General features: G+C 34.2%; 4 protein-coding genes across 5 annotated transcripts; all 4 read left to right on the top strand.

Annotated features, from left to right (window-relative positions):
- Nucleotides 1–1309: 1309 nt before the first annotated feature.
- On the top strand, nucleotides 1310–4010 carry LOC114749039 (ABC transporter I family member 10). The gene is made up of 6 exons (XM_028937507.1): nucleotides 1310–1381; nucleotides 1535–1706; nucleotides 1861–1947; nucleotides 2788–2913; nucleotides 2998–3120; nucleotides 3453–4010. The coding sequence occupies exons 1-6, from the start codon at nucleotides 1311–1313 to the stop codon at nucleotides 3660–3662; spliced, it is 789 nt and encodes a 262-aa protein (XP_028793340.1). The 5' UTR covers nucleotide 1310; the 3' UTR covers nucleotides 3663–4010.
- A 2633-nt stretch (nucleotides 4011–6643) lies between these two features.
- Nucleotides 6644–10967, top strand: LOC114749038 (GDP-mannose transporter GONST1). 2 transcript variants are annotated; one of them, XM_028937505.1, is made up of 8 exons: nucleotides 6644–7379; nucleotides 7510–7649; nucleotides 8186–8315; nucleotides 8880–8978; nucleotides 9505–9659; nucleotides 9958–10074; nucleotides 10425–10522; nucleotides 10670–10967. In XM_028937505.1, exons 1-8 carry the CDS (start codon nucleotides 7161–7163, stop codon nucleotides 10726–10728), a joined length of 1017 nt encoding a protein of 338 aa, XP_028793338.1. In that variant the 5' UTR covers nucleotides 6644–7160; the 3' UTR covers nucleotides 10729–10967. The 2 variants fall into 2 exon arrangements, with proteins under 2 accessions (XP_028793338.1, XP_028793339.1); XM_028937506.1 differs by lacking the exon at nucleotides 7510–7649 and having other exon boundaries at nucleotides 7301–7379.
- Nucleotides 10968–12644: 1677 nt separating this feature from the next.
- On the top strand, nucleotides 12645–15187 carry LOC114749046 (replication protein A 70 kDa DNA-binding subunit B-like). Its single transcript, XM_028937513.1, has 10 exons — nucleotides 12645–12797; nucleotides 12878–13145; nucleotides 13221–13317; nucleotides 13420–13544; nucleotides 13627–13711; nucleotides 13812–13863; nucleotides 14133–14290; nucleotides 14372–14483; nucleotides 14577–14774; nucleotides 14945–15187. Exons 1-10 carry the CDS (start codon nucleotides 12645–12647, stop codon nucleotides 15185–15187), a joined length of 1491 nt encoding a protein of 496 aa, XP_028793346.1.
- A 1815-nt stretch (nucleotides 15188–17002) lies between these two features.
- On the top strand, nucleotides 17003–23121 carry LOC114749047 (uncharacterized). The gene is made up of 6 exons (XM_028937514.1): nucleotides 17003–17054; nucleotides 17152–17670; nucleotides 17757–18288; nucleotides 18667–19592; nucleotides 20162–21379; nucleotides 21479–23121. The coding sequence occupies exons 1-6, from the start codon at nucleotides 17003–17005 to the stop codon at nucleotides 23119–23121; spliced, it is 4890 nt and encodes a 1629-aa protein (XP_028793347.1).
- Nucleotides 23122–24101: the final 980 nt, after the last annotated feature.

Raw genomic sequence — 24101 nt, forward strand, 5'->3', positions numbered from 1 at the left:
TTGGGCCAGACAGAAATTAGAAACAAACACTGGAGTGCACCACTCTGATACTTTTTTAATTGTCACTTGAGGAAATTTTAGTTTCTTTTATTTATTGCTTGTATTTTAATTCTTTATTTTTAATTCTGTCTCTATTAATTAAGGAAGATAAATGTAAGGGGAAAGAGAGAAGGAATGTGTGAGAAAAAAAATACTAACATTTAATAAGGATAAAGGTAAAAGATTTTCTGTATTTAATGATATATGTGAGAAATTATTACAAATGATAATTAAAAAGGAACAAAGTACTTCTCCGGTCCTTAATATAAGACCCATTTAACTAATTTGATTAGATTAAGGAAGTTAGGTAAGTTAGTTAATTATAAGAAAAGTGACACATTTTTCCTAAAATACCACAATCATCTTTCTTAATACCCTCTCTCCTTCTTCTACTTAATTATGGTTGAGAGAGTATCCATATGGGTAATTTAGAGAAAATTAATAAATATGAGAAATGGGTCATATATTTAGGACCAAAACCAACTTAAGAATTGGGTCCTATATTAAGGACTGGAGGAGTAGTATACAAGTATATAAATATTTTCTGTCCCTTGTTAGACATACTTTTGATATATTTTTTTTATAATAAACACAAAATATGAGAAAATATTTTAAAAGTAAAATTATCAAACTAAACACGGTTCCGTATTATGTTTGTAATTTATTTCAATAAATTGGACTTGTAGAACTGATATTCGGAGAATTAATTTATAGGCCAAACAACAAATTTCATATAGAAAAAAAGTTGCCTCAACAGGAAAAAATAATTTAAAAAAATTAGGCAAACGCACGAAATGACGAAATTAGCCGGCAAGCAAATAATTGTTTAATATTTCACAAGTGTAATTAAAAATTTCTATAAAAATGTATAATGGCCTGTTTTTTAAGTGCAGTTAATTGTTATACAAGTCTAGAAAACAAGACTAATATGATTCATATGAAATTTTGAGATGTAAGTGATATTTTTTTGAAAATTTTCTTTTCTTAGTTAACCTTTTATTACAATCCATGGCCAAGGTATGGTGATAAACTATGCGGTGGGGTTTCCCGATGTAGCGAAGTAGCAACGTTTCTCGATGCAGAGGTTGAAGCGAAGCACCCGTTGGTTGATTTCCCAATTCAAACGGGCGTTCGGATGATAAGCCGGAGAAAGCAAGAATAATCATGCCGAAGCGAAAGCCGCTTCGGTGTTTCATCTTTCTTGCTATTTCCTGTTAAGAGACTCTATGACATTCTACTAGGGACGTGGTTGCTAGTCAAATTAGAATGATATGAATCTCTCCTATCTTAATCGCTTCCCCGAGCGTCTTGTTGCTCCTCTCTACTCTACAACTCCCATCAGGTTCACCCTTCTATACAGAACTAAATTCATTGGGTTTCGCTGTCATTTCTCACTTGGGCATTTCTTCAGACACTTACTGACCTTTTTCCCTTCGAGCTTGGTTTGCTCATCTTTTATTCTCACTCGATTGCTTTTCTATATTTAAATTTTCAGAAGCCACCGGACGGATGATATTGCTATTGAAGGTCGTAACCTGAATTTCTCGTTCCCCACAAGGCAGGTGAAAGCTGTACCGATTCTTCGGGATTGTTCAATTCGCATTCCTTCTGGGCAGTTTTGGATGCTTCTTGGACCCAACGGATGCGGGAAATCTACCCTCTTAAAGGTATGCACAAAACCCCTCTTCCCTTCTGTGGAACCCCAATAGAATGATAGGTCCGCTGCTTCCAACTGGCTCGATGCCTTTTGAGGAGTTGTTTAATACTATGGGGCTTTGGCATAGTATCAGAATACGCAGTGATTCTGAGCTTAATGTGCAGATATTAGCTGGTCTCTTAAATCCTACTGCAGGAACAGTGTGCGTGAAAGGCCCCAAAAGTTTTGTTTTCCAAAATCCAGATCATCAGGTATTCTAACTTCATTGTTATCTTTCTTCATAGCATAAGTGTTGGGTATTAGATAATTATGAAACTTTTAACTTTCATATTTGAAAAGGAAAATCTTTCACTTGCTTGTCATGAGAATAAGTAGTTTGGCTGTATGACAGAATGAGACGACATTTTGAGTTGAGGGAAGGGAAGTATATCAACGTGACAAGTTAGAGAAAAGTGGAATTCATTTTTAAATTATCTTGCTACCATTGTTATTCTGGCTGTGGACTGGTTTTCTAACATTGTATATAGTTTAATGTAGATGACTAAACTTGATAAAATTTGTCATCAACTTGTTTAATGTTGTCGATACGTATAATTTTATGTATATATAACTATTTAGCAAAGGCATTTGGCGATTGCAATTTGCAACTGACCTGTACTTAACCTACGAGCAAACTCTTAAGAACCATAATGACACATGATTCCTGAACCAGGCAACTGTTCTCTGTCTTGTATTACTTCCCGTAAGATTACATTAACAACACATAATCACATGCTGAGCAAACTCTTAAAATTCGCCTCAATTTTTAAATTTTTAGTCTCCACTTAATAATGACTGTATTTTCACATTTATGGCTTTGATGCTCTTCCTCTGCGTGTCCATATGTGTTATTTACTAACATGCCATTCTGACCGGTTCTCTTACTATTTTAACCTTACTGTTTGCAGTTTGCAAAATGCAATTTTTTTTCCTTCCAAAATTGGATCGACAATTATAGAAAATAGGAACTTGGTTTTAGTGAACATGTTAAAATAGATATGCAGAAAATAGGTCTTAATCTGAGTAAGTGTGAAGCATTACACGTGCTGCAGGTGGTAATGCCAACAGTGGAAGCTGACGTTGCATTTGGTCTTGGCAAGTTCAATCTGACCAATGATGAAGTGAAATCAAGGGTATCAAGAGCGTTGCATGCTGTGGGCATGTCTGACTACATGCAGGTATTATGGGCACGGACAACTCTGAACGCTAATACAAATTGAGGGATTCCTATGAATGAATATTCCCTTTGCTGCAATTTTCAGAGATCTGTTCAAACTCTAAGTGGCGGTCAGAAGCAGAGGGTTGCCATTGCTGGTGCTTTAGCAGAAGCTTGTAAAGTTCTGTTGTTGGATGAGCTCACAACGTTCTTAGATGAAAATGACCAGGTAATCAGCCAACCATTATTGTAATGATATTCTCTCCTGCGTAGCATTAGAACCATCGAAAAGAAAAACAATAAATGGAGATAACCCCTTGCTTAGAGGGTTAAACTTGCTGCTTAAGCCTATGACAACTCTCAGAAGTACCAGTGGCACTCATTGTTAGTGGGGCGATGTCTAGTTTAGTCCTATTACAGCTCTAAGAAATATGGCTTGAATTTCTGAACAGCTTTACTGCTTTAAAGCATGGTTTCACTACGGTTCCGACCCATACTAATAATATGCTGTGCAAGACCAGCAATTACTTAACAGATTGTTTGCTTCAATATTTTTTTCAGGTTGGTGTTATCAAAGCAGTTAGGAATTCTCTGGATACTTCTGCAGGGGTTACAGCATTGTGGGTCACTCATCGTTTAGAAGAATTGAACTATGCTGATGGTGCCGTCTACATGGAGGATGGGAAAGTTGTGATGCATGGAGATGCTGAAAGAATTAAAAGTTTCATTGAAGCCAGGCAATCCGACTATATCAAACAGATAAATTCTTGATCAACGCCCTTTTGGTTTCTGAAATTGTTTCCAATATTTTATAATGCAAACACACACATTATTGATGTTCCTCCTTCTTCACTTCGTCTTCTATCCAATCCCCACGTGACTTCGGGGAGCGGCCCGGCATGTTTATCTACCTCGCATATTAAAGCAATACCAATTGTTTTCAATACTTTTAAGACGCTAAAATGTGCAATTTGTTGTGCATGCAGAGGATTGCATATATGCTTTTGTGTGTATGCACGGTCAAAAATGGATATGTGATGTCTACCCATAAAAGATGTGAATGTATATGCACATGTATGTTTGGTAAGAGAATAAGAGAATAATGGTTTACAAGTAGAATAGTCCATTGTATACGCGTAATCTGGAATCGTCCATTAAAAGTTGAATCCACTCTGGTCTTATCTTTTAGATCCATCATTTTTAATGGATGAATCGGGGAGCAAAATATGGCATTATGATGGGAGAGCTATTATCACTCAAGTCTAAGAAAATTTTCGTTTTTGATTAGTGGTAGATGCCATGCAGTAGTTTTTTTTTTTTTTGGAATATGTGATGTATTTGTAGTTGCATGGAAGTTGAGGCTATTTTAACAAATATATCAAGTAGAGTTATAAATCACAAATATCTTTAATTATTGCTATTGAACTCTCCTAGAAATTATAAAAATTCCATTTGCCCGATATCATTTTTTGCAATCCTGACGTCTCTAATCACGAAAAAATGACATTTGATCTATGATTTATTAAGCAGCCGCAATAAGCCTCTTATAAGTTAAATTTTAAAAATTTAAATGGATAACATTGCTAAAATATTGCTTCTATTATTTCCTAGTTACTTTGCCCGGTCATTAGCCCATCCTCCCTCGTTGGCTAGGCCTTTTGTTTTTTTTTTTTTTGCGCCATAGTATTTTAGACTACCTCCGGTTTTAATTATAAGAGCTAGTTGACTAATGTGATGAGATTAAAAAAATAGTTTAAGTTAGCTATTTGTAATAAATAGATGTTATCTTTCTTAAAATACTCTAACTAATCAAATGTGTTGGCTAGAACTATTATTATTAGAATGACTACTTTGGGGAAAAAAAATGCATAAGTATTAGAAACAAAGTGGATTAGAATCTCATATTTAGGATCAAAATCAAAGTCTAATAAGGTCTTATATCAAGGATCAAAGGTAGTAAAAAATAAAGTAAAGGTTGTAGGATATTAAAAAACAAAAGAAAAAAAACTAAAGATCCACAACTGAAAGGATAAGAAGAAAACCCAACAAACGAAAAGGGAATGGAGCCTAAATAACATAAATGTAGACTCAACAAAACCTTTGCCGCAAATCTTAACCCCAAGTCAAAGTCAGAGAAGCTCATGAGCCGTTGTTATGGCGCAAAAAGTGTTAAAAGGAAATGTAGAATATTTTAATAATTGTATGTAATTAAATTTTTTACATTAAACAGGACATTATAATTAGTGGTGGAGTTTATTGTAGCGAATACAATATATTTATGGCTTCATTGTTCATTTTTTAAATTAAAAAGACACTATAATTAGGAAAAACTAGGGGAAAAGTTTCCCATTAAAACTTATATCAGTCAGAATGATTTGATAAATTTTTATATACATAAAAATGTTTTGTAAATTTTATATACATAGAGCTAATAAGATTTGCAAACTTTTCTGCAATTTTTTCTTATAATTATAATTTTCGAGATAACAAATTAACAAATATAAATATCATATAAGTTGAAAATGTCCAGCCTGGTGTGCTGCTGAAGTGGATACCACATAATAAAAATGCTGGGAAACCAATAAGTTGCCATTAAAATAATTGGCGCATTCTTATCATTTGGTTGTTGTGAAGCTAACCTTTTTAAGTTGGTGAGTAACGGAAACATTAGGAAAGATGAAATGTCACTAACACTTTAAAAAGCATTCAAAGCATCCCAACAATTTGGCATGCCATGCACATTCCACTAAGTAGGTGCATCTATCCCCGTTTTTCTGATCTTATCAGTTCACAAATATTTTGGTTTGAAAACTAAATTTGTGATATACTACCTCTCCGATCCTAATTATAAGAGCTAATTGACTAATTTGAGAACATTAAGAAAATAAGTTAAGTTAGTTATTTGTAACAAATAGATATTGTCTTTCTTAAAATATCCTTAGTGTATTTGCTAGAACTACTGTTATTAGAATATATTTATGTATTTTTTCCTAAAGTAATCTTTCTAACAATAGTGGTTCTAGCCAACACACTTGATTAGTAAGGATATTTTTGGAAATATAACACCTATTTATTACAAATAATTAACTTAACTTATTTCTTTAATCTTCTTAAATTAGTTAATTAACTTTTATAATTAGAATCGGAGGTATTATTTTATTATATAAGGATCTACCGTTGAAATTAATAAATTAAAAATTAGTATTGATCCCCTCTAAATGTACCTTCTTTGTTTCTATATACTCTCTCTTAAGTCGCACTCTAAAATGAAGTATTTGTCTTTTGTGATAATTTTCTTGCATTCTTTTTTGTGAGGCTCGTTTGCTAAAATTATCTTTAAAAATCCAATCCAAATACCCTAATATGATTTGGTTTCAATTCTAAAAATTGCAGAAACTGCTAAAATCACTTTTGTGCAGCGAATTTAGATGGATCTATTGCAAATTTGGTTAATCGGACACAAAGTTACGAATGATTAAGGAGAATAGTATTTTTTTAAAAAAAATAAAAATGAAATGTTCATCAGTTCATATGAATAAATATTAGAAAGAGTTATTTCTAATTAGATTTATTAATACTCAGGTAAAAAAATAATTAGATTTATAAATACTTAAATTTTTTTGGTCAAATATAAATGCTTAAATTTGACATATTGAATTAACCTTTTCTTTTCCCTTCAAATTTGCGGCTTAAATCAGAATCTAAAGTAGAAGGGAAGACAACCAAACACGTCTTGATGTTGATGCTTAATTATGTCCCTTTCGAGTTCAAACCCGCGAAAGCAAACCTTCGCCATTTGGTAATATTTATAATTTCAAACTGTGGAAGATTCACAGTAAGGCTGGTTGCGTCAATGATACAAGTAGTTGAAATTTCAGAAGCAAAGGAGGACTTTCCATCTTCAAATTTCAAATCTACAAATCCTCCTGTAGCTTCTTGCTGATTCTGTTAGCGCCAACCTCCCTGAGTTCATATATTGAATTTCTTACTGTTCCTCCATCTCAGATTTCATCCAAATTTAGAATTGTTTCATTATCAATGGTTTTGTGAAGAGGGTGTGTGGGGTTCAAAAATTTCCTTTTCAAGTTTCTCTGGTGTCATCGATCCTGAGCTCCCCATCGTGAATCCCGGGGGACCGAGTAGCGTGAAGCTTATTCATACTGTCTGTTACTTCACTCCTTCTTCAAATTGCTCTTGAAGCCATAGCCAGATTCAATTCCACTGTGATTTAATTTGCTTTTTCTTGGATTACGCCCTTTCTGACATGAAATGAAACCTTCTATTGGTGATGATTTTGACTTGGAAAAAGGGAAGTCGGATAAGGAAAGAGATAAAGTTCAGCGAAATGCCAAGTCAGTTGGAGGCCACAATCAAGCCCTCCTGTCTGGGTTTGCATATTGCCTGTCCTCCTGCAGCATGATATTGGTCAACAAGTTCGTACTTTCTAGTTATGATTTTAATGCTGGAATATCCTTGATGTTATACCAGGTAATTTACTTTAATCTCTTATTAAATTTCTTTTAGCTGTTTATGCAGTGTATGTGTATCTAGCGTAGTTAGTGAAGAAGAAGCTGTACTGGCTTGTGAGTTGTGACACTCTTGTGGTCTGTGGATGCAGAATTTCATTTCAGTAATAGTAGTTTCTATGTTAAGCCTTCTGGGCTTAATATCGACAGAGCCATTAACATGGAAATTGATCAAGGTGTGGCTGCCTGTGAACGTTATATTTGTCGGGATGCTCATTACTAGCATGTTTAGGTATTTAGTTCTGAACCTCGTGGCTAATAATGTGTTTTCTTTCTCTTTCTGAATGGTATTTGTACCATATGATATTTTTCTGGCAGGGATGTGGATGTTTTGTGACTAGTCTTCTGCTACTCATTGTCTCATATGCTTCTAGTTCTTTTAAATTTTAATTTCTTCTTGTGTTTTTTTTGTTCCTATTTTTTTAACTGTTAGGTATTTAAATTCATATAATATTAACCACTAACTTAATGAGTGCTCGGATAGGTTCTTTTTTTTTTTTGGGGGGGGGGGGGTGGTGTTTATTACCAAATGGACACAAGTATGTTGATATACGGGGAAACTTATTCTTGTTTGGGGGAGTGTCAAGGTTCTAAAGAATGCTAAGTTTCTTTTGTCGAACATGTCATCTACGCTTCTGCCAAAGTCAGTTTATAGTCTCTAGACGCGAGGATCAAGTAATTATAGCTGACGACAGCGGAGTTTGTTCATTTCTCTCACTTTATCTTGCTTTGATTGCATTGCTAATAATAGTTTATGCTATGTTGCAGTTTGAAATACATCAATGTAGCTATGGTGACAATCCTGAAGAATGTTACTAATGTCATGACAGCCCTTGGCGAGATGTATTTATTCAGGAAGCATCATGACAGCAGGGTTTGGGCTGCTCTGTTTTTAATGGTATTCTGAACTTGAAGAGCTTGATGTGTGGATCTCATTATGCCTTTTTTTTGGCCACTCACGATCCCCTGGTTTTTGTTCTCCGTGATGCTGGTTGTAATCTAGAATCATGAGTTTCTTCTGCAATACCTGTTCTATTCGGATATTCTTAGTCATGTAATCAGCTGGGTCCTATCTTTTTCAGATCATGACTTAGTCATGTGTTTCTTAATGTCATTTTTCAATGGCTTTATCTTCCTTTCCTTTTTCTAGAGGGTTGTGTCAAAGTTTATGAAGTTTGCACAGCTTTTCCAAATCAAGGAGTCAAATTTTGTATGATATACTTTTGGGACTGCCTGAACTGATGTGTCCCATGTTGGGAACATTATGCTTTTGCCTATGCAATAAGCATTCATGACTGAGTAACTTTCAATGCTTGGCAGCATATTCTGGACGTCTATTTTTTGTTCGATTCATTTAAGTTTTACTTTGAAGAAGATTATCTGCTTAAAACATTACAAGAGAAAACAAAATATGACTAATCAAGGTAATAATCTGAAAAGAGTGTTGCATTTTCTTTTGCAGATCATTTCTGCAATGTCTGGCGGGATTACTGATCTCTCTTTTCACGCAATTGGTTATGCTTGGCAGATGGTTAACTGTTTCTTAACTGCGTCATATTCTGTGAGTATAGCTGACTTGAACCTTAAGCTCTACTGATCTATAAGTGAATCAGTGAATCCAATATCATTTCCCAATACTTCTACATAGATTCGCCTATGTCTCTATCTTGCTAAATTCCGTCAAATTTGTATAAGTATGATGGTCTTATATGTTGGATCACTGATACTTGTGGCTACTTCTCCTATGATCTGAACAATTGAAATTGGTATGATCTGCTTATCAGTATATTCAGTCAAGCCTTTATTCTCAAAGACCCAAAAAAAAAAAAAAAAATTCCTGACGTATCCCTGGTGAGTGTGGAGTCAATGCGTCTTGAGTTTTAAGTGTTTCTTGCTCCAGATGGTTTCCAAACTCATGCTTCTTAATTACTGCTGTATTTTATTATTTTAAACAGCAATGGACCGTCAAACTTTGGTTTCAGTGTAAATGCATTGGATACTATTTTCAAGTCTATATATTTAGATGAGCATTAATTGCTAGCTTTAAGCTTACTAATTATTTGATTGATTTCAATTTGTTGCTCCAGCTGACACTGCGTAAGGTCATGGATACAGCAAAGGTAGTTACAAAATCTGGAAACTTAAATGAGTTTTCAATGGTTTTGTTGAACAATAGCCTTTCTTTGCCCTTGGGATTCCTTATGGTTTTGTTTTTCAACGAGGTGGATTATCTCTTAACAACGTGAGTTTTCTCTCAACTTTCATTAAATGAAGTCAATATTCACTTCTTTGCATAATTACATATTCTGCGGAGCCTGTCTAATTTCATAGGTTAAAATGGATCATCAAGAGTACATCTTAAGTTTGCCCTTTGCTTTGTTTCTTATGTTAACATGTATGCTTAAAGAAATACACCTTTGAATCTCCAGAATAGTGATTTTATGGCAGCCCATCCAGCTTATATTGATGATTAAAATCCTCTTCATACTCTTTTCCATGGGCTGATCTTATTAATATCCAAAACTTGAAATAAATTGCAGGCCACTTCTGAGATTGCCTAGCTTTTGGTTGGTGATGACATTAAGCGGATTTTTGGGTCTAGCTATCAGCTTCACTTCCATGTGGTTTCTTCATCAGACTAGTGCTACAACGTACAGGTAGGTTTAAAAGTAGCCATGCTGTAACCACTTACCAGTTTTGTGTGACAGAAGTAAACTTAACTAATACGTGATAGTTCACTTCTGATGCATTTGAAAAAAAAATTAGAAAAGTGATGCCTCGCTCGCTTTTTTGAGTCATAACTAATTTGAGGCTTTGGCCTTTGTATATAATCTGATTGGGGGTTAATGTTGTATGAATGATGAACTAGGGAATAATCAATGTAGGTGCTGGTGCAGTCAGTTTTTAATAAATCTAGTCTCTTATTCCATGCTATATATCCAAGAAGTATTGTAATTTGGATTAATTGTTTTTTAATATATCTAATCGCTTATTTTGCAATCTGTAGCCTTGTAGGTTCACTGAATAAAATCCCCCTTTCAGTTGCTGGCATCCTACTCTTTAAAGTTCCTACTAGTTTGGAGAACTCTGCTAGCATCTTCTTTGGTTAGTTCTCCGCCTTATGCTCAAGTTGAATTATTATGTTTCTGGGGAAGGAATTCAATTGTTATTACATAGAACATAAGTGCTGGGTTGGATATATTGGATTACACATTTGTTGGCCCCACTGAAGATGAAGTGCAATTTTTGCAGGTCTTCTGGCAGGAGTATTTTTTGCTAGAGCCAAAATGAGGGAGAGATATCAACCTTGAAATTCAAAAGTTAAACTAACTCTCAAACTTCTAATTCTGTAATTTTTGGTTGATTTTTTTTTTTTTTAACTGAGAGAATAGGAGTGAAATAGGTTCTTGAGCAAGATGTGGAATTGCTGTCGCTGGGATAAGAAAAATGTTGTCACTAACTTTTTCCGGTTTGGTTCTGTATCATGTAACAGATTAAAACGTTTGATTTAATATGAAGGATCTCACAGTAATGGAATTGATGAATATTAGCGCAAGAGCAGTGCTTAAACTCTGATTGAGAGTACGATGCATAAATTTCCGCAAAATCCAGGACTTAAGAAATGGTGCTGTTTATATGTTTAAGACAGATTCTTATTCATCTCATAGCACATATGGTCATAGAAGAAAATTATTTAATTCATAGATACCCACAAAAGATTTTAGTTGCTGTCTAAATACTTACTTGTTTTTATTTTTTTTCATTTTTGACTTCAATTAATTGTTTATTTGTGTTCAATGAAAAGTCTACTTATTTATTAGCGGTGTTATAGGGAAAAAAAATATTCTTAATTACTTCTAAAACCTTGTAAAGATTCTTGTAAATTAGGGGTACGACAACTCTCAAAATTGTCTTTTATAATCAATCAATCAACTTATCAACTAGAAAACTCGTAAACAGATTCTGATTGGTGCACCTCAGCAAATAGTCCATTCGTCCACCGTGGATGGGACCACATAATATCATCTTCTTATGTTCTGCTAGGATTTTTGTTGATTTGCAATGCGTTTCATTTCAGTCATTTGTTTTACATTTTCTGCGTCTATTTACTCGCCTACCTTTCAAGTATTGTAATTATTGCATTATACTGTGATTGGTTGCTCATGGAGGTTGCACTGTTTTCCATGATTGCTGGACTATCATACCTTCAACAGTCCTTGTGGCTTATCTTTCGAGACGTCTACTTTTCCAGATCTCATTAATTACTCTGCAAAGTTTCATTTTTTTTTAAATGCTTAGATGTATGGACGTTTAAATAATAATATGATTTTCTTTTGTACTCATAATAAAAATATAAAATGGGGCTTATATCAAATAATATATCTAATATATATTTTCCGACCTTGATATCTAATATATATTGAATCAAATGAAAATTTTATTCCGTGACGGGTAAGTTGAAGAGTCAAATAGAATAAATTAATCAACTATCAATTAGAACTAAATATATATCTAATATATATTGAATATTTCTAGGGAGGTAATACTCATAAATACATCCCCACCTGAACCTTTTTCGAGAAAGATTAAATGCTGGCGATAAAAAAAAGACCAATGTTACTTAAATATTTCTTTCTTATTATTATATACTGGTCAGCAGACCTCCTGACTCCCATCTTTTAATTGCACCTTGAATCTTCTTAACCCTTTAAATGACGTGGGTTGTTATCTATATAATTACTTTTCATATAATCTGATTAATTTTTAATGACTTTAGATTATTTATCAAAAAAAAATGCAGGGCCATTTCAGATTTCCAGTAGATATATTTATTTATACATTTACTGATTCCCCTTCTATATCCTTTAATGCATTGGATACTTCAATCAGCATTTGCCTCTTCGATGTCAGTGCGCATGTTTGCATAACGAGACTGCTAGAGGCCGGCTCTAAGCATATGATCATTCATTATAGTTGGTTATATTATCAACCATGCTAATACACACATCTATTCTCTATGTAAGCAGATATCCAATTCAAACTGAGGCTGCTGATTTACCATACAATCTATCAGGGATCTGTACATTGCGTGGTCTCCACAGCCTAACTTTTAAGGTATCTACTTCCTGTTAAACAGTTATTTCCTTCAAACGTTACCTTATGTTAGGCCCTCAAACATTTCTCTCCTTCAACTAATTTGTGCAGGTCAGTACCATCACAGCAACAAATGGCAAACTTCGATCATGATCTCATCAAAGATGTAGATGATTCTAAAGATACCTGGTGTATTGTTGCGAGAGTGCTGAGAAAATGGATTATGGCTAAAAAGACACCGCCTTTTGATATTTTTAAAGTAGGGATGATTTTAGTTGATGAACAGGTTTGACAAAAAATGGAACTTTATTTTCGATTCTCATATTATTTGTCTTCTGTGGCTCTCATTGTAATGAAAACATGCAGGGGTATAGAGTTGAAGCTTTTATGTCCCAGAAAGCACAATTACAAAGATACATGGATGAAATAACAGAGGGTGAAGTATATCAGTTTGAGAACTTTGTAGCTGTGCCCAACAATGATGCTTTCAAACTTTGTCATCACACTTGGAAGATTCGTTTCCACTCCATGACGTTTTTCCAAAAGCATGACTTAGCAGTCCCTTTAAATGCATTTAACTTTGTTCCAATAAAGGATATTGCTGACTATAATGCTACAAATTATGAATTGATTGGTTAGTAATCATATCCTTCCCATGTTTGTTCACTCCTTTATGTTTTATTCTAATCGTATGAAAAAAAAATTGCAGATGTCATTGGGTTCCTTCAAGCATTTGGAAACTTGGTTGACCACAAAAAAGACTCACAGACCATAAAGACACTGAATTTCACCATCGCTGATCATAAGTAACATCACTTCAGTCACAAACTCCTCTGAATCATTCATAATAAGATACATTACTGCTTCGTTGTTCAGTTCATTTTTTATTAGACCTTAATTTAATGCAGCCAAATCCCCATTAACGTGGCTCTTTTCGGAGATGTGGCAATCAATGCATTTGAAGCTAGGACTGATGATTTGGAAGTTCCTACTGTAGTTGTCATCCGATTTGCAAGGATATCAACAACTAAAGGTATTTGCTTATTGCGAAAATAATGACTTCAAGTTATATTTGGATGTTATATTCTGTACTTACCTCCCTGTATTTATTTAAGGTTACGGACATATAACTAATGCTTTCCATGCTACAAGAGTTTTGTTCAATCCAGACCTCCCTGAAGTCAGAGAATTAATTGCCAGGTTTACTCTTACGTTGATTGTCTTTGTCGCTTTTTATATCTAAATTATGCAACTGTTTGACAAATGTTAGTATTCATTATAAATCTGAATATGTCTACAGACTCGGTGAGACACCTGGAGCAAGTCAGAACTTCTCACAAGTTTCATCTACCGTAATGCTTGATGCTACCAGTACTCACTCCTGACTTTCCCAACCAGAATTCCCCTTTCTGAAATTTCCAAACTCACAAAGGTTGATATTATCCTTTTCTTTCAATTTGTCACACATTTAGACATCACGAATTAATATAGTCTTGCCATTATAATTCAGATAATTATTGTCTCTTCAGTTAATCACATATATATCACATTCACCAAATTAGTCATTAATCATACACCTATATATTAAATTTAATTATAAATTTATTTTCTACCTAAATAGGAAAGTCAAATTGTCACCAAGGTCACCATCCAGAAAGTTGAGAGTGAGTATGGTTGGACCTATGATGGATGTCCATGCGATAAAAAACCAGTGCATGTTGATGATAAATTGATGAAGTGTACTTCTTGTAATCAAGAAGTGCTTAAGACTGAACCCAAGTACGTATAAAGTTATTCATTGTCATTGAAGTCCATACTTCATCTCCATCGTTTATATAATTAGTTGTTCATTTGTAAAAGGTTCAAAGTCCATTACAAAGTATTTGATTCCACTGGACAATGTTCGATGCTTTTCTTCAACCGGCATGCATCTGCTCTATTAGAATGTTCAGCTTCTGAACTTAAGAAGAAGGTATCATGGGTTTATACCTTTGGATGTTGTCATTCTTAGTCTAAACTGTCTTGCTGTCATTTGAATTATTTTGTTGATAAATTATGATATCAGGTGGGGTCGTCTCGATCTTTTCCAAAAGAGTTAGATCGACCTGTTGGAAAGGAAATTGTCGTAATGGTCAAGGTTAAGGAAAACAACATAAAATATCCTGCCAGTAGTATGGGAGTGTCACAGTTCTCTGTGAAAAAGGATATTTTGGATCAGTTCACATACTCTAATGTCAGCGCTGATGCCAACGCTAATGTCAAGGTCAGGAGACTATAATCTATTTTAATTGGATTATTAAATTCTACATGTCATAGCATATTTTCCGGCGTCATTCTTAATAGTTCGTTCAATTATTTTACCATACCATCATCATTCTCCATCACATTTTTCAAAAATACCCTTAATTCTCTTCCCACTATTCTACTGGACAGAATTCACCAATCGAGTCATCTTCCTCATACTCATCTCCCAAGATGCTTGGCACTCACAACATTGCGGATGATGATGATGATCTTACAATATCTCAGATAATCACACCTGTGGAGACCTTGTCAAAGAAAAAGAGGAACGGGAAAAATGAATCAGAACAACTTGATGATATAGGCCTCTCCGAAGGGTCCCCTCCAAGCTTCAGCAGCACCAAACCGGCAAAGAAGATCAAGAAGGAGAAATGACTAGCTATATCTGAAAATTTAATTGGGAACATCTGGACTTTTAAATTGTATTAAATTTGGCTTTAATTTTTTTGGCAAAAATGTTCGCTTTGAGTTTCATCCGGACTGCATTTTTTGGACGTGTTTTGTGATACTAAATCAATTAAGTGTTCATGAGTCTTCGTTGGAAGATGTTTATTGATATCAATCTACCATTTCATTGTTATAGTTGCTATCTAATCGTGTTTTAATTTCAAATATTTTGTCACCTTTTTATAGGAATTTCCACACTTTATGGTCATAGTTGCATCAGGCTTACTAAACTTTCAATTTTTTAAACTGGAGTTGCGAAATAGTTTGCATCATTTGATTGAAAATTATTTTTACTTCCTGTTTAAAAAATATAACTTCTAGGTGTCAAAAGCTGCTTTCCTAGGTACGATTGTAAAAATACCCAAAACTTACTTATAACTTACGCAAAAGTAGCTTATTAGAATTAAAAGATATTTTTACTCTTATGTTTATATTATTCTTATGCTTATCTCTATATACTTTTTGTGTTTCCGAATCAGTTTTCAATTATTTATTTTTATTGAGTAAAAATAATTTTAATATTTTTAATTTTTAATATTATTTTTTATTTTACATTTACATAAATTATGCAGAATATAGCATCTAATTAATTATGTAATATTATTAGGTTCAAAAATCTTCACATTACTATGATTTGTAATTTAAATATATTTTATTCATTAAATATAATTTGTCCTTATTATAATAATTTAAAATTTAAAATTATTATATTTTGTAAATTCATATTTTAAATTATTTTTCATTTTCAATAAACGTCGTAGCCAAAAAATGGACCATGATTTTTCCAATCGGGTTTACACTACAAATAAGCTACTTTTAAACCCCCCAAAAGCCCGCCAAACGGACCCATTGTGATATATGCCTGGTGAATCACTTTCTATTAATCTAATAAATGCTTATTTATTGCATTTTAAATATATGAATTAATAGCATATTTAATCGCGTCACACGCAAAACTCAATGGAAATAATTAATAGTATAAATGTGAAGATTTTAATGCTATAAATCATTTCATGGAATTTATGAATTCGATGACGAGGGATTTCACACTGTTGGCTTACAAACTTGAATTGGACCATCCAAATGAATCGTACTGTAAGCATTTATTGATTTTCTTATTTCCTTTCCACAGCCAATTCTCGCTCTTGTATTGTCTATATTTTACTTCATCTTCCATAAATTAAAATAAAAATACTTTCATATGTATCAACAAAATTGTTAATGAACACAATAACTTTTTGTTCCGTGACGGGTAAGTTGAAGAGTCAAATAGAATAAATTAATCAACTATCAATTACAACTAAATATTTCTAGGGAGGTAATACTCATAAATACATTCCCACCTGAACATTTTCCGAGAAACATTAAATGCTGGCGACAAAAAATAAAACCAGTGTTACTTAAGTATTATATACTGCTCAGCAGACCTTCTGACTCCCATCTTTTAATTGCACCTCGAATCTTCATAACCCTTTAAATGACGTGGGTTGTTCCCAGTTGGCAAACAGAAAAATAACCTACTGTGTATCCAAAATTGTATTATAGTACTTTTCCCATGTGCGCCATAAGTAACTTGTCTCCTGTGGCTATTGAAGTCAATATTGCCCATGCATTGAAAGACGTTTCGCCAATGTCAACTAACGAAGTAACTTTCTGATTTCCATCCTTTCCATGTCTTTTATATCCTATTCTCATATCTTGATTAATACACTTGAACGTACTTCTTTCATCTTAACACTATACATGGGAAGGATAAGGAAGAATGTTGGTTGCACTACAGCGTCTCGGCCTGAAGGTTAGACAATCCATCTCTCTCCTGAAAGTCATCATAGTGACCTTGCTTTACTGTATTGTTTTTATTTCACAAATACTTTCGTTTTCTGTAATTACAGGAAGCAGTACTCATGCTGCACAACACCATGATGTCATTGAAAGTTCTCCCGTGGATATTTATATTCAAACGAAAAGAAAGAAATCTGTATCCTCAGCAGTTATGGAAGGAATATCGGAATCTGCACATGGTAAAAGACAAAGTGGTCATGCTAATATATATGGCTATCTCAACAGCACTGATCAGTTAGAACAATCCACTCATTTCGGAAGTACCTCTGCCTATATTGCACCTACTTATCAAGCGAAACTTTCTACCCAACTTCGTGGAAGCTCCACTTCAGCCATGACAACTTCAACGAGGATTGCATCCAAAGATATCACAGATTATGGAGGAGTAAGTAAACCACAACATCCAGGTATCTGTGACAGAACAATTGAACAAAACACTCAGCAGCCAGCAGATTTATCGTATTTGAGACACAATGGTAGCACGGCTACTGTGAATTGTTCCAGACTTTGCAACATTACCAATTTAGCAACTAACCTTTCTCCCAAGCTTGATAATGCTGTTGGTGCAGGTTATAATTTCATATATTTATGGGTATCTTTCTCTCACTAAATTATTCATATGTGAGGATTAATTCTTTTTATTTTAAATTTGCAGACGAAGATGAAGCGAATGGTGACTCAGATTGTGAGGTTGACGTCGTAGATATAAATGATTACGATAACGTCGATCTATCCACAGAAGGCTATATTGATGAAGGTGATGCAGATTATGTGTGCCATTATTGTGGTGCTTTGATGTGGTTTAACGAAAGGCTTAAGAGAGCTCCTTCCAATGAATATCCTTTGTTCTCTATTTGTTGCTGCCATGGCAAAATATTGGTTCCTCTTATGCAGCCTCCACCAGAAACATTTCGTAAACTTTTCTTTGACAAAGATAACCCACAATCAAAGCGTTTTTTGTCAAATATAAGGGCATACAATAACATGTTCTGTTTCACTTCAATGGGTGGAAAGATAAACCATTCTATTAATAACACTGGAGCAGGTCCCTATTCTTTCGTTATGTCTGGTCAGAATTACCACTTACTAGGAAGCTTGCTACCTCCTGAAGGATCTCAGCCAGTCTACTCTCAGCTCTATATATATGATACTGAAAATGAAATATCTAACAGAATATCCGTTGTCAGGTATGACCAACTTATAACTTTATTTAATGTCTATATCATTAGCTTGAATTTCTAATCATAATTTCTAATAAATTATTGCAGTCCTTATCAATAATATACTTTGTCAGCCTTAATATTTGTACTGTACATATAAAAAACATCGCATGAATTAATAATAAGCAATGAAATTATTATTGATATTGCCTTAGATTTAAATGTCCCAATAAATTAAGGCCGAACTATCTCCGCATAAGTGATCCATAAAATGTGATACTAACTTTCTCAAAAGAAAAATCAGTTTGCCGTTATCATTGCTACTTAAACATTGTTTAGACATTGGGACTTCTTTTGTGAAACATTATTTGTGTTCTTACTAACAACACTAACTCTTCTGTTCAGCAAGCATTGTCATAGGTCTGCAATTGATCAAGGAATTACACAAGAAATAAAGGATTGTCTTGACAAACACAATGGCCTTGTCATTAGTTATCGGATGGCATCTGAAATTCTCAAGCGTGACCAGCATTCTAATGTCAATATTCGTCTCATTAGGAATTCAGATCACAGTGATAGGGTCTATGATATGCCAACAGCATCTGAGGTTGCTGCTTTACTGGTTGGAGACTTTGATAGATCATATTTCAAACGAGACATAATTGTTGAGAAAAGAGCTGGAGCGTTGCAAAGAATTGATGAATTGCACAAAGCATACATTCCCCTGCAATATCCTATTATTTTTCACTATGGAAATAATGGATATGATTCAACCATTAAACATAGTGAAACCACTCTTACTCAGACTAAAAAGAGGAAGACTCTAACCCCACGGGAGTACCTATCTTTTAGATTGATGGATAGAAATAATGAGCAGTCTGTTTTGCTACACTCCAAAAGGCTACTTCAACAATTCATTGTTGACGGATATACAATGGTAGAGAGTGAAAGACTCAATTATATCCGTAATCATCAAAAAGAGCTACGGGTGGACATGTACAGAGGTCTCACTAATGCACTCACCAGGGGTGAGACAGATCCATCTCGCACAGGAAAAAGGATTATACTTCCATCCTCATTTACTGGGGGAGCCCGATATATGGTACAAAACTATCAAGATGCAATGGCACTATGCAAATTTACTGGTTATCCTGACTTATTTTTAACTTTCACATGCAATCCAGCATGGCCAGAAGTAAAGAGATTCTGCAACAGGCATAAATTAAATCCAGCTGATCGACCAGACATATTATGCAGAATATTCAAGCTGAAGCTTGAAGCGTTAATGAAAATCATTAAGGAACAAAAAATTTTTGGAAAAGTAAGAGCAGGTAATATTTAATCCTCCTATCGGTGTGTTATTTTCTATATATTTTTGCCAATCTACTATCATAGCATAGTTAATTGAAATTCATAAATAAATTTACTATTGCAATTGGTCCTCACTATACTGTTTGCAATACTTTTGTTACTTAAAATCATGCGTCTCATTTTATATATTGAGTAATGCAGATTGCCTTTTTTCTCCTTGTGTTAATATATTGACTTTTAATTTAAATATATTCATAAGAACTATGTTTATTTTATTTATTCAAGTTAGGAAGTAGCGGGTTACCATAAAAACTTTTTCTAAGCTTTTATTTTTATTATTTTATCATGTGTTTGTCACAGTAGAATTTGTTTCCCAACTTTTATCAAGGTAGAATAACTTTTGACTAAGTAGAATAAAGTAACATTTAAATGCATTATACAAACATGCATAAATATACTTAAAATTTGCATGCATACTTTCAGTCATTATACACAAAATTATGCTTTTAGTTGAGTCGCCTAACCAAATTGTGATATGACAAAATGACTTTCTTAAACATTAAATAATAATTACGTTTTCCTCCTGCAGAAATTTATACTATTGAATTTCAGAAGAGAGGTTTGCCACATGCTCATATTATTCTATTTCTAGATCCTTCTGACAAACCAAACACTCCTGATGATGTAGACAAAATGATATCTGCAGAAATACCAGATAAAGAGAGAGATCCATTACTATATGATCTTGTCAGCAATTACATGATCCATGGACCGTGTGGAGCTTCTAACAAGAGATCTCCTTGCATGAAAAATGGGAAATGCTCTAAGTACTTTCCCAAAAAATTTGTTAACCAAACCTCGATAGACGAGGAGGGTTACCCTACATATAGGAGAAGAAACGATGGAAAGACTGTTAATAGGAAGGGTATTCCATTGGATAATAGATATGTTGTTCCTTACAATGCGACTTTGCTGAAGCTATTTCATGCCCACATTAATGTTGAGAAAACAAATCAATCAACTGCAATAAAATATTTGTTCAAGTATGTTAGTAAAGGAAACGATCGAGTTGTTGCTGGCATATACAACAATGATCACTATGACAATGGAAACAATGGTTTCGACGAGATCTCTCATTATTTGAACTGTAGGTACATTTCTTCCTGTGAAGGTGCATGGCGTATTTTTTCATTTGATATCCATCATAGATATCCCTCTGTAGAGCGCTTGAGTTTTCACTTACAGGATCAACAGGCTGTTTTCTATTCAGACAAGGAATCAGTTAGCTCATTAGTTCGCAGACCCAGAATTAAGGAATCAATGTTTCTTGCATGGATGGAACGAAATTTAGATGATCCATTTGCCAGGACTTTGACATATGTTGAGTTTCCACAATATTATACTTTTAACAAGCAAAAAAGAATTTGGAAGTTTAGAGAAAAGGGATTTGCAGTTGGGAGGTTAGCACATGCATCGCCCTCTCAAGGTGAAATATACTACCTTAGAGTACTATTGACAAAAGTAAAGGGACCTCACAGTTATGAACAGATAAGAACTGTAGATAATGTTGTCTACCTAACTTTTCGATCTGCTTGCTATGCTCTTGGATTAATTCATGATGATCAAGAGTTCATTGACGCGATAAAGGAAGCATCATTTTGGGCTACAGGATGTTATCTCAGGAGATTCTTTGTGTCCATGCTACTATGTCATTGCATATCACAACCACACCTGATATGGGAACAAACAAAAAATCTCTTATCTGAGGACATGTTCTACGTACCTCGAAATAACCCTAGGTCTGCAGGTAAATTCAACTACAAAATACTTCTATGCAATTTTCATAAACATAAAGTTTGTTTTGTCTTCTTCAATTTATAACATTACTATTGATTGAATGAAACAGATTTAAACATAAGTGATGATGACAAGCAACAGGCATGCTTGATTGAGATTGAGAAGTTGCTACAGATAAATGGCAAATCTCTCCATGATTACCCATTAATGCCAACGGCAATATCTACCGAGTATTTTGATATCAGGAATCATTTGGTCCTTCAAGAATTAAACTTTGACAGAGATATGTGTCAGAGAGAAGCGGATAGATTGGTAGCATTACTGACAGATGAGCAGAATACTATATTCCAGCAAGTAATGAATGCAATGAACCATCCAAATGATGAGTTCTTTTTTGTGTATGGTTTTGGTGGTACAGGAAAAACTTTCTTATGGAAAGCACTCACTGCATCAGTTAGAGCTCAAGGTGGAATAGTGATCAATGTGGCATCCAGTGGAATAGCTGCAACCTTATTACCATCAGGTAGAACTGCACATTCAAGATTAGCAATTCCAATTGATATTAATGAAGACTCCACATGTAACATATCACAAAATTCACCATTGTGCGACCTCATCAAATTCGCAAAGTTGATTATTTGGGACGAAGCTCCAATGGTCAAACGTTTTTGTATAGAAGCTGTTGATCGGACCTTTAAAGATATTATGAAGTGCAACCATCCCTTTGGAGGCAAATGTATTGTCATGGGAGGAGACTTCCGACAAATATTGCCTGTGATCCCGAAAGGTAGTCGTGCGGATGTCATCAATTCATGCATCAACTTTTCTCATTTATGGTGTCATTGCAAGTTATTCCAACTTACAAAAAACATGCGGTTATCTACAAGTTCATCCACATATGATTCAAGGTTACAACAATTTTCAAATTGGCTTTTAGACATCGGTGATGGCCAGATTGGATTGCCTCATGATGGCATGGCAGAGATAGAAATCCCAAATGATCTTCTAATTCTAGATTCTCATGATCATCTTCAATCAATCGTGCATGCCACATATCCTGATCTATTAGATCATTTGACTGATTCAACATATCTAACTAATAGAGCTATTCTGGCACCAACAATTGAAGTTGTTGAGCAAATTAACGATTATATGTGTTCCTTACTACCTACTGAAGTTGTTGAATATTTTAGCTCTGATTCTGTTAGTACTGTTGATCAAGGCAACACCTCATTCCAAGAGTTGTATACAACAGAATTCTTGAACACAATAAAATGCTCTGGCTTACCTCCACATAGACTTGCCTTGAAAGTAGGAGTTCCTATAATGCTCATGAGAAATATAGATCAGGCTGCAGGACTCTGTAATGGCACAAGACTGAGGATCACATTTCTTGGTAAACACTTTATTAAAGCAATCGCTCTCAATGGCACAAGTCAAGGTCAAGAAGTTTTGATCCATCGAATGGATATGAATCCATCAGAATCTAAACTACCATTCACATTGATAAGAAGGCAATTTCCCATCATCCTATCATTTGCTATGACAATCAACAAGAGTCAAGGACAATCAATGACCAATGTTGGCCTATACCTTCCTAGACCTGTCTTCACACATGGCCAGTTATATGTTGCTCTGTCAAGAGTTAGATCTATGGATGGCATCAAAATTCTAATACTTGATTCAGAGAAAAAGCCAACCAACAAGACGATGAATGTGGTCTATAGAGAAATATTTCAAAACATTGTGTGAAGCTCATTGGTAATTTATCCCATACATGTGATTCATTGTTAACTCTAAATGCCTTTCTACTTGATTGAAATTATGTACTTTATATCTTACATTCATTAATTTCTTCTGCATATTTCTACAGTGATGGCTACAACATCTTTCCAAGATGATCAGCTGGAGATGACACTATTCCACTACCAGTCATGTATCTCAACCTAAGTGTAAGTCAATGACACCTACTAAGAATTTTTAGAAACTAATGTGAATAGTGCTTTCTCCCAAGTTGATCAAACTACTTTCCTTACCTTTGTTGTTAATGATTAAAAAAAAGGTTCTTCATTTATTTCCTAACCTATGGCGCAATTCATTACATTAAAAGTTTCAAACAATAGATATTCTACATATGAAAAATCAAATTACAAATTATCTTATTCAATGGATTGATTCACAGGAAAGCAAATATGGTCGCTGATTGGGTCGCCATGTGTCCTTTTTTATTGGGTGATTAAACCTCCACTGCCTGTGTCAAAATTATTACTCTTTGATTTTAAAAGAGACGCTATAGTGACAGGATGAAGTTATTGTTGTTTGTTATCTTAATTTCTTTCATTATGACATTAAATCTTTTTCGATTTTACAAAATGTGAATATTACCTCATGCTTCAATTCATACTTTTCCATTTTCAATTGCTTTTATGGTTGATACTTCTCAGAATATCACTTCCCGTGCAACGCACGGGGGAGAAATCTAGTTAGATATCATATGAGAATGAGAAAAGAAAGCATATTGGGCCATTAAGATATGAGATGAGTTAGTAAACTCCCAATCTTCCGACCTCAGAATTCGGTTTACATATGAGCCGAAAAACAAAACATTCTATATTTTTTGTGGGCTATATTGGTCTGGGCGATACCACCTTGGACCATCCATTTGTGGCCACAGCCCAAGCTCGCTCGCTCTCTCTCCCCACCTCCCAACGTAAGGCAATTTATTATTGAGA

The sequence above is a fragment of the Neltuma alba genome, unplaced genomic scaffold, assembly GCF_004799145.2.
Source record: "Neltuma alba isolate B1F8T4 unplaced genomic scaffold, ASM479914v2 tig00005930_pilon, whole genome shotgun sequence".
Classification (NCBI taxonomy): domain Eukaryota; kingdom Viridiplantae; phylum Streptophyta; class Magnoliopsida; order Fabales; family Fabaceae; genus Neltuma; species Neltuma alba.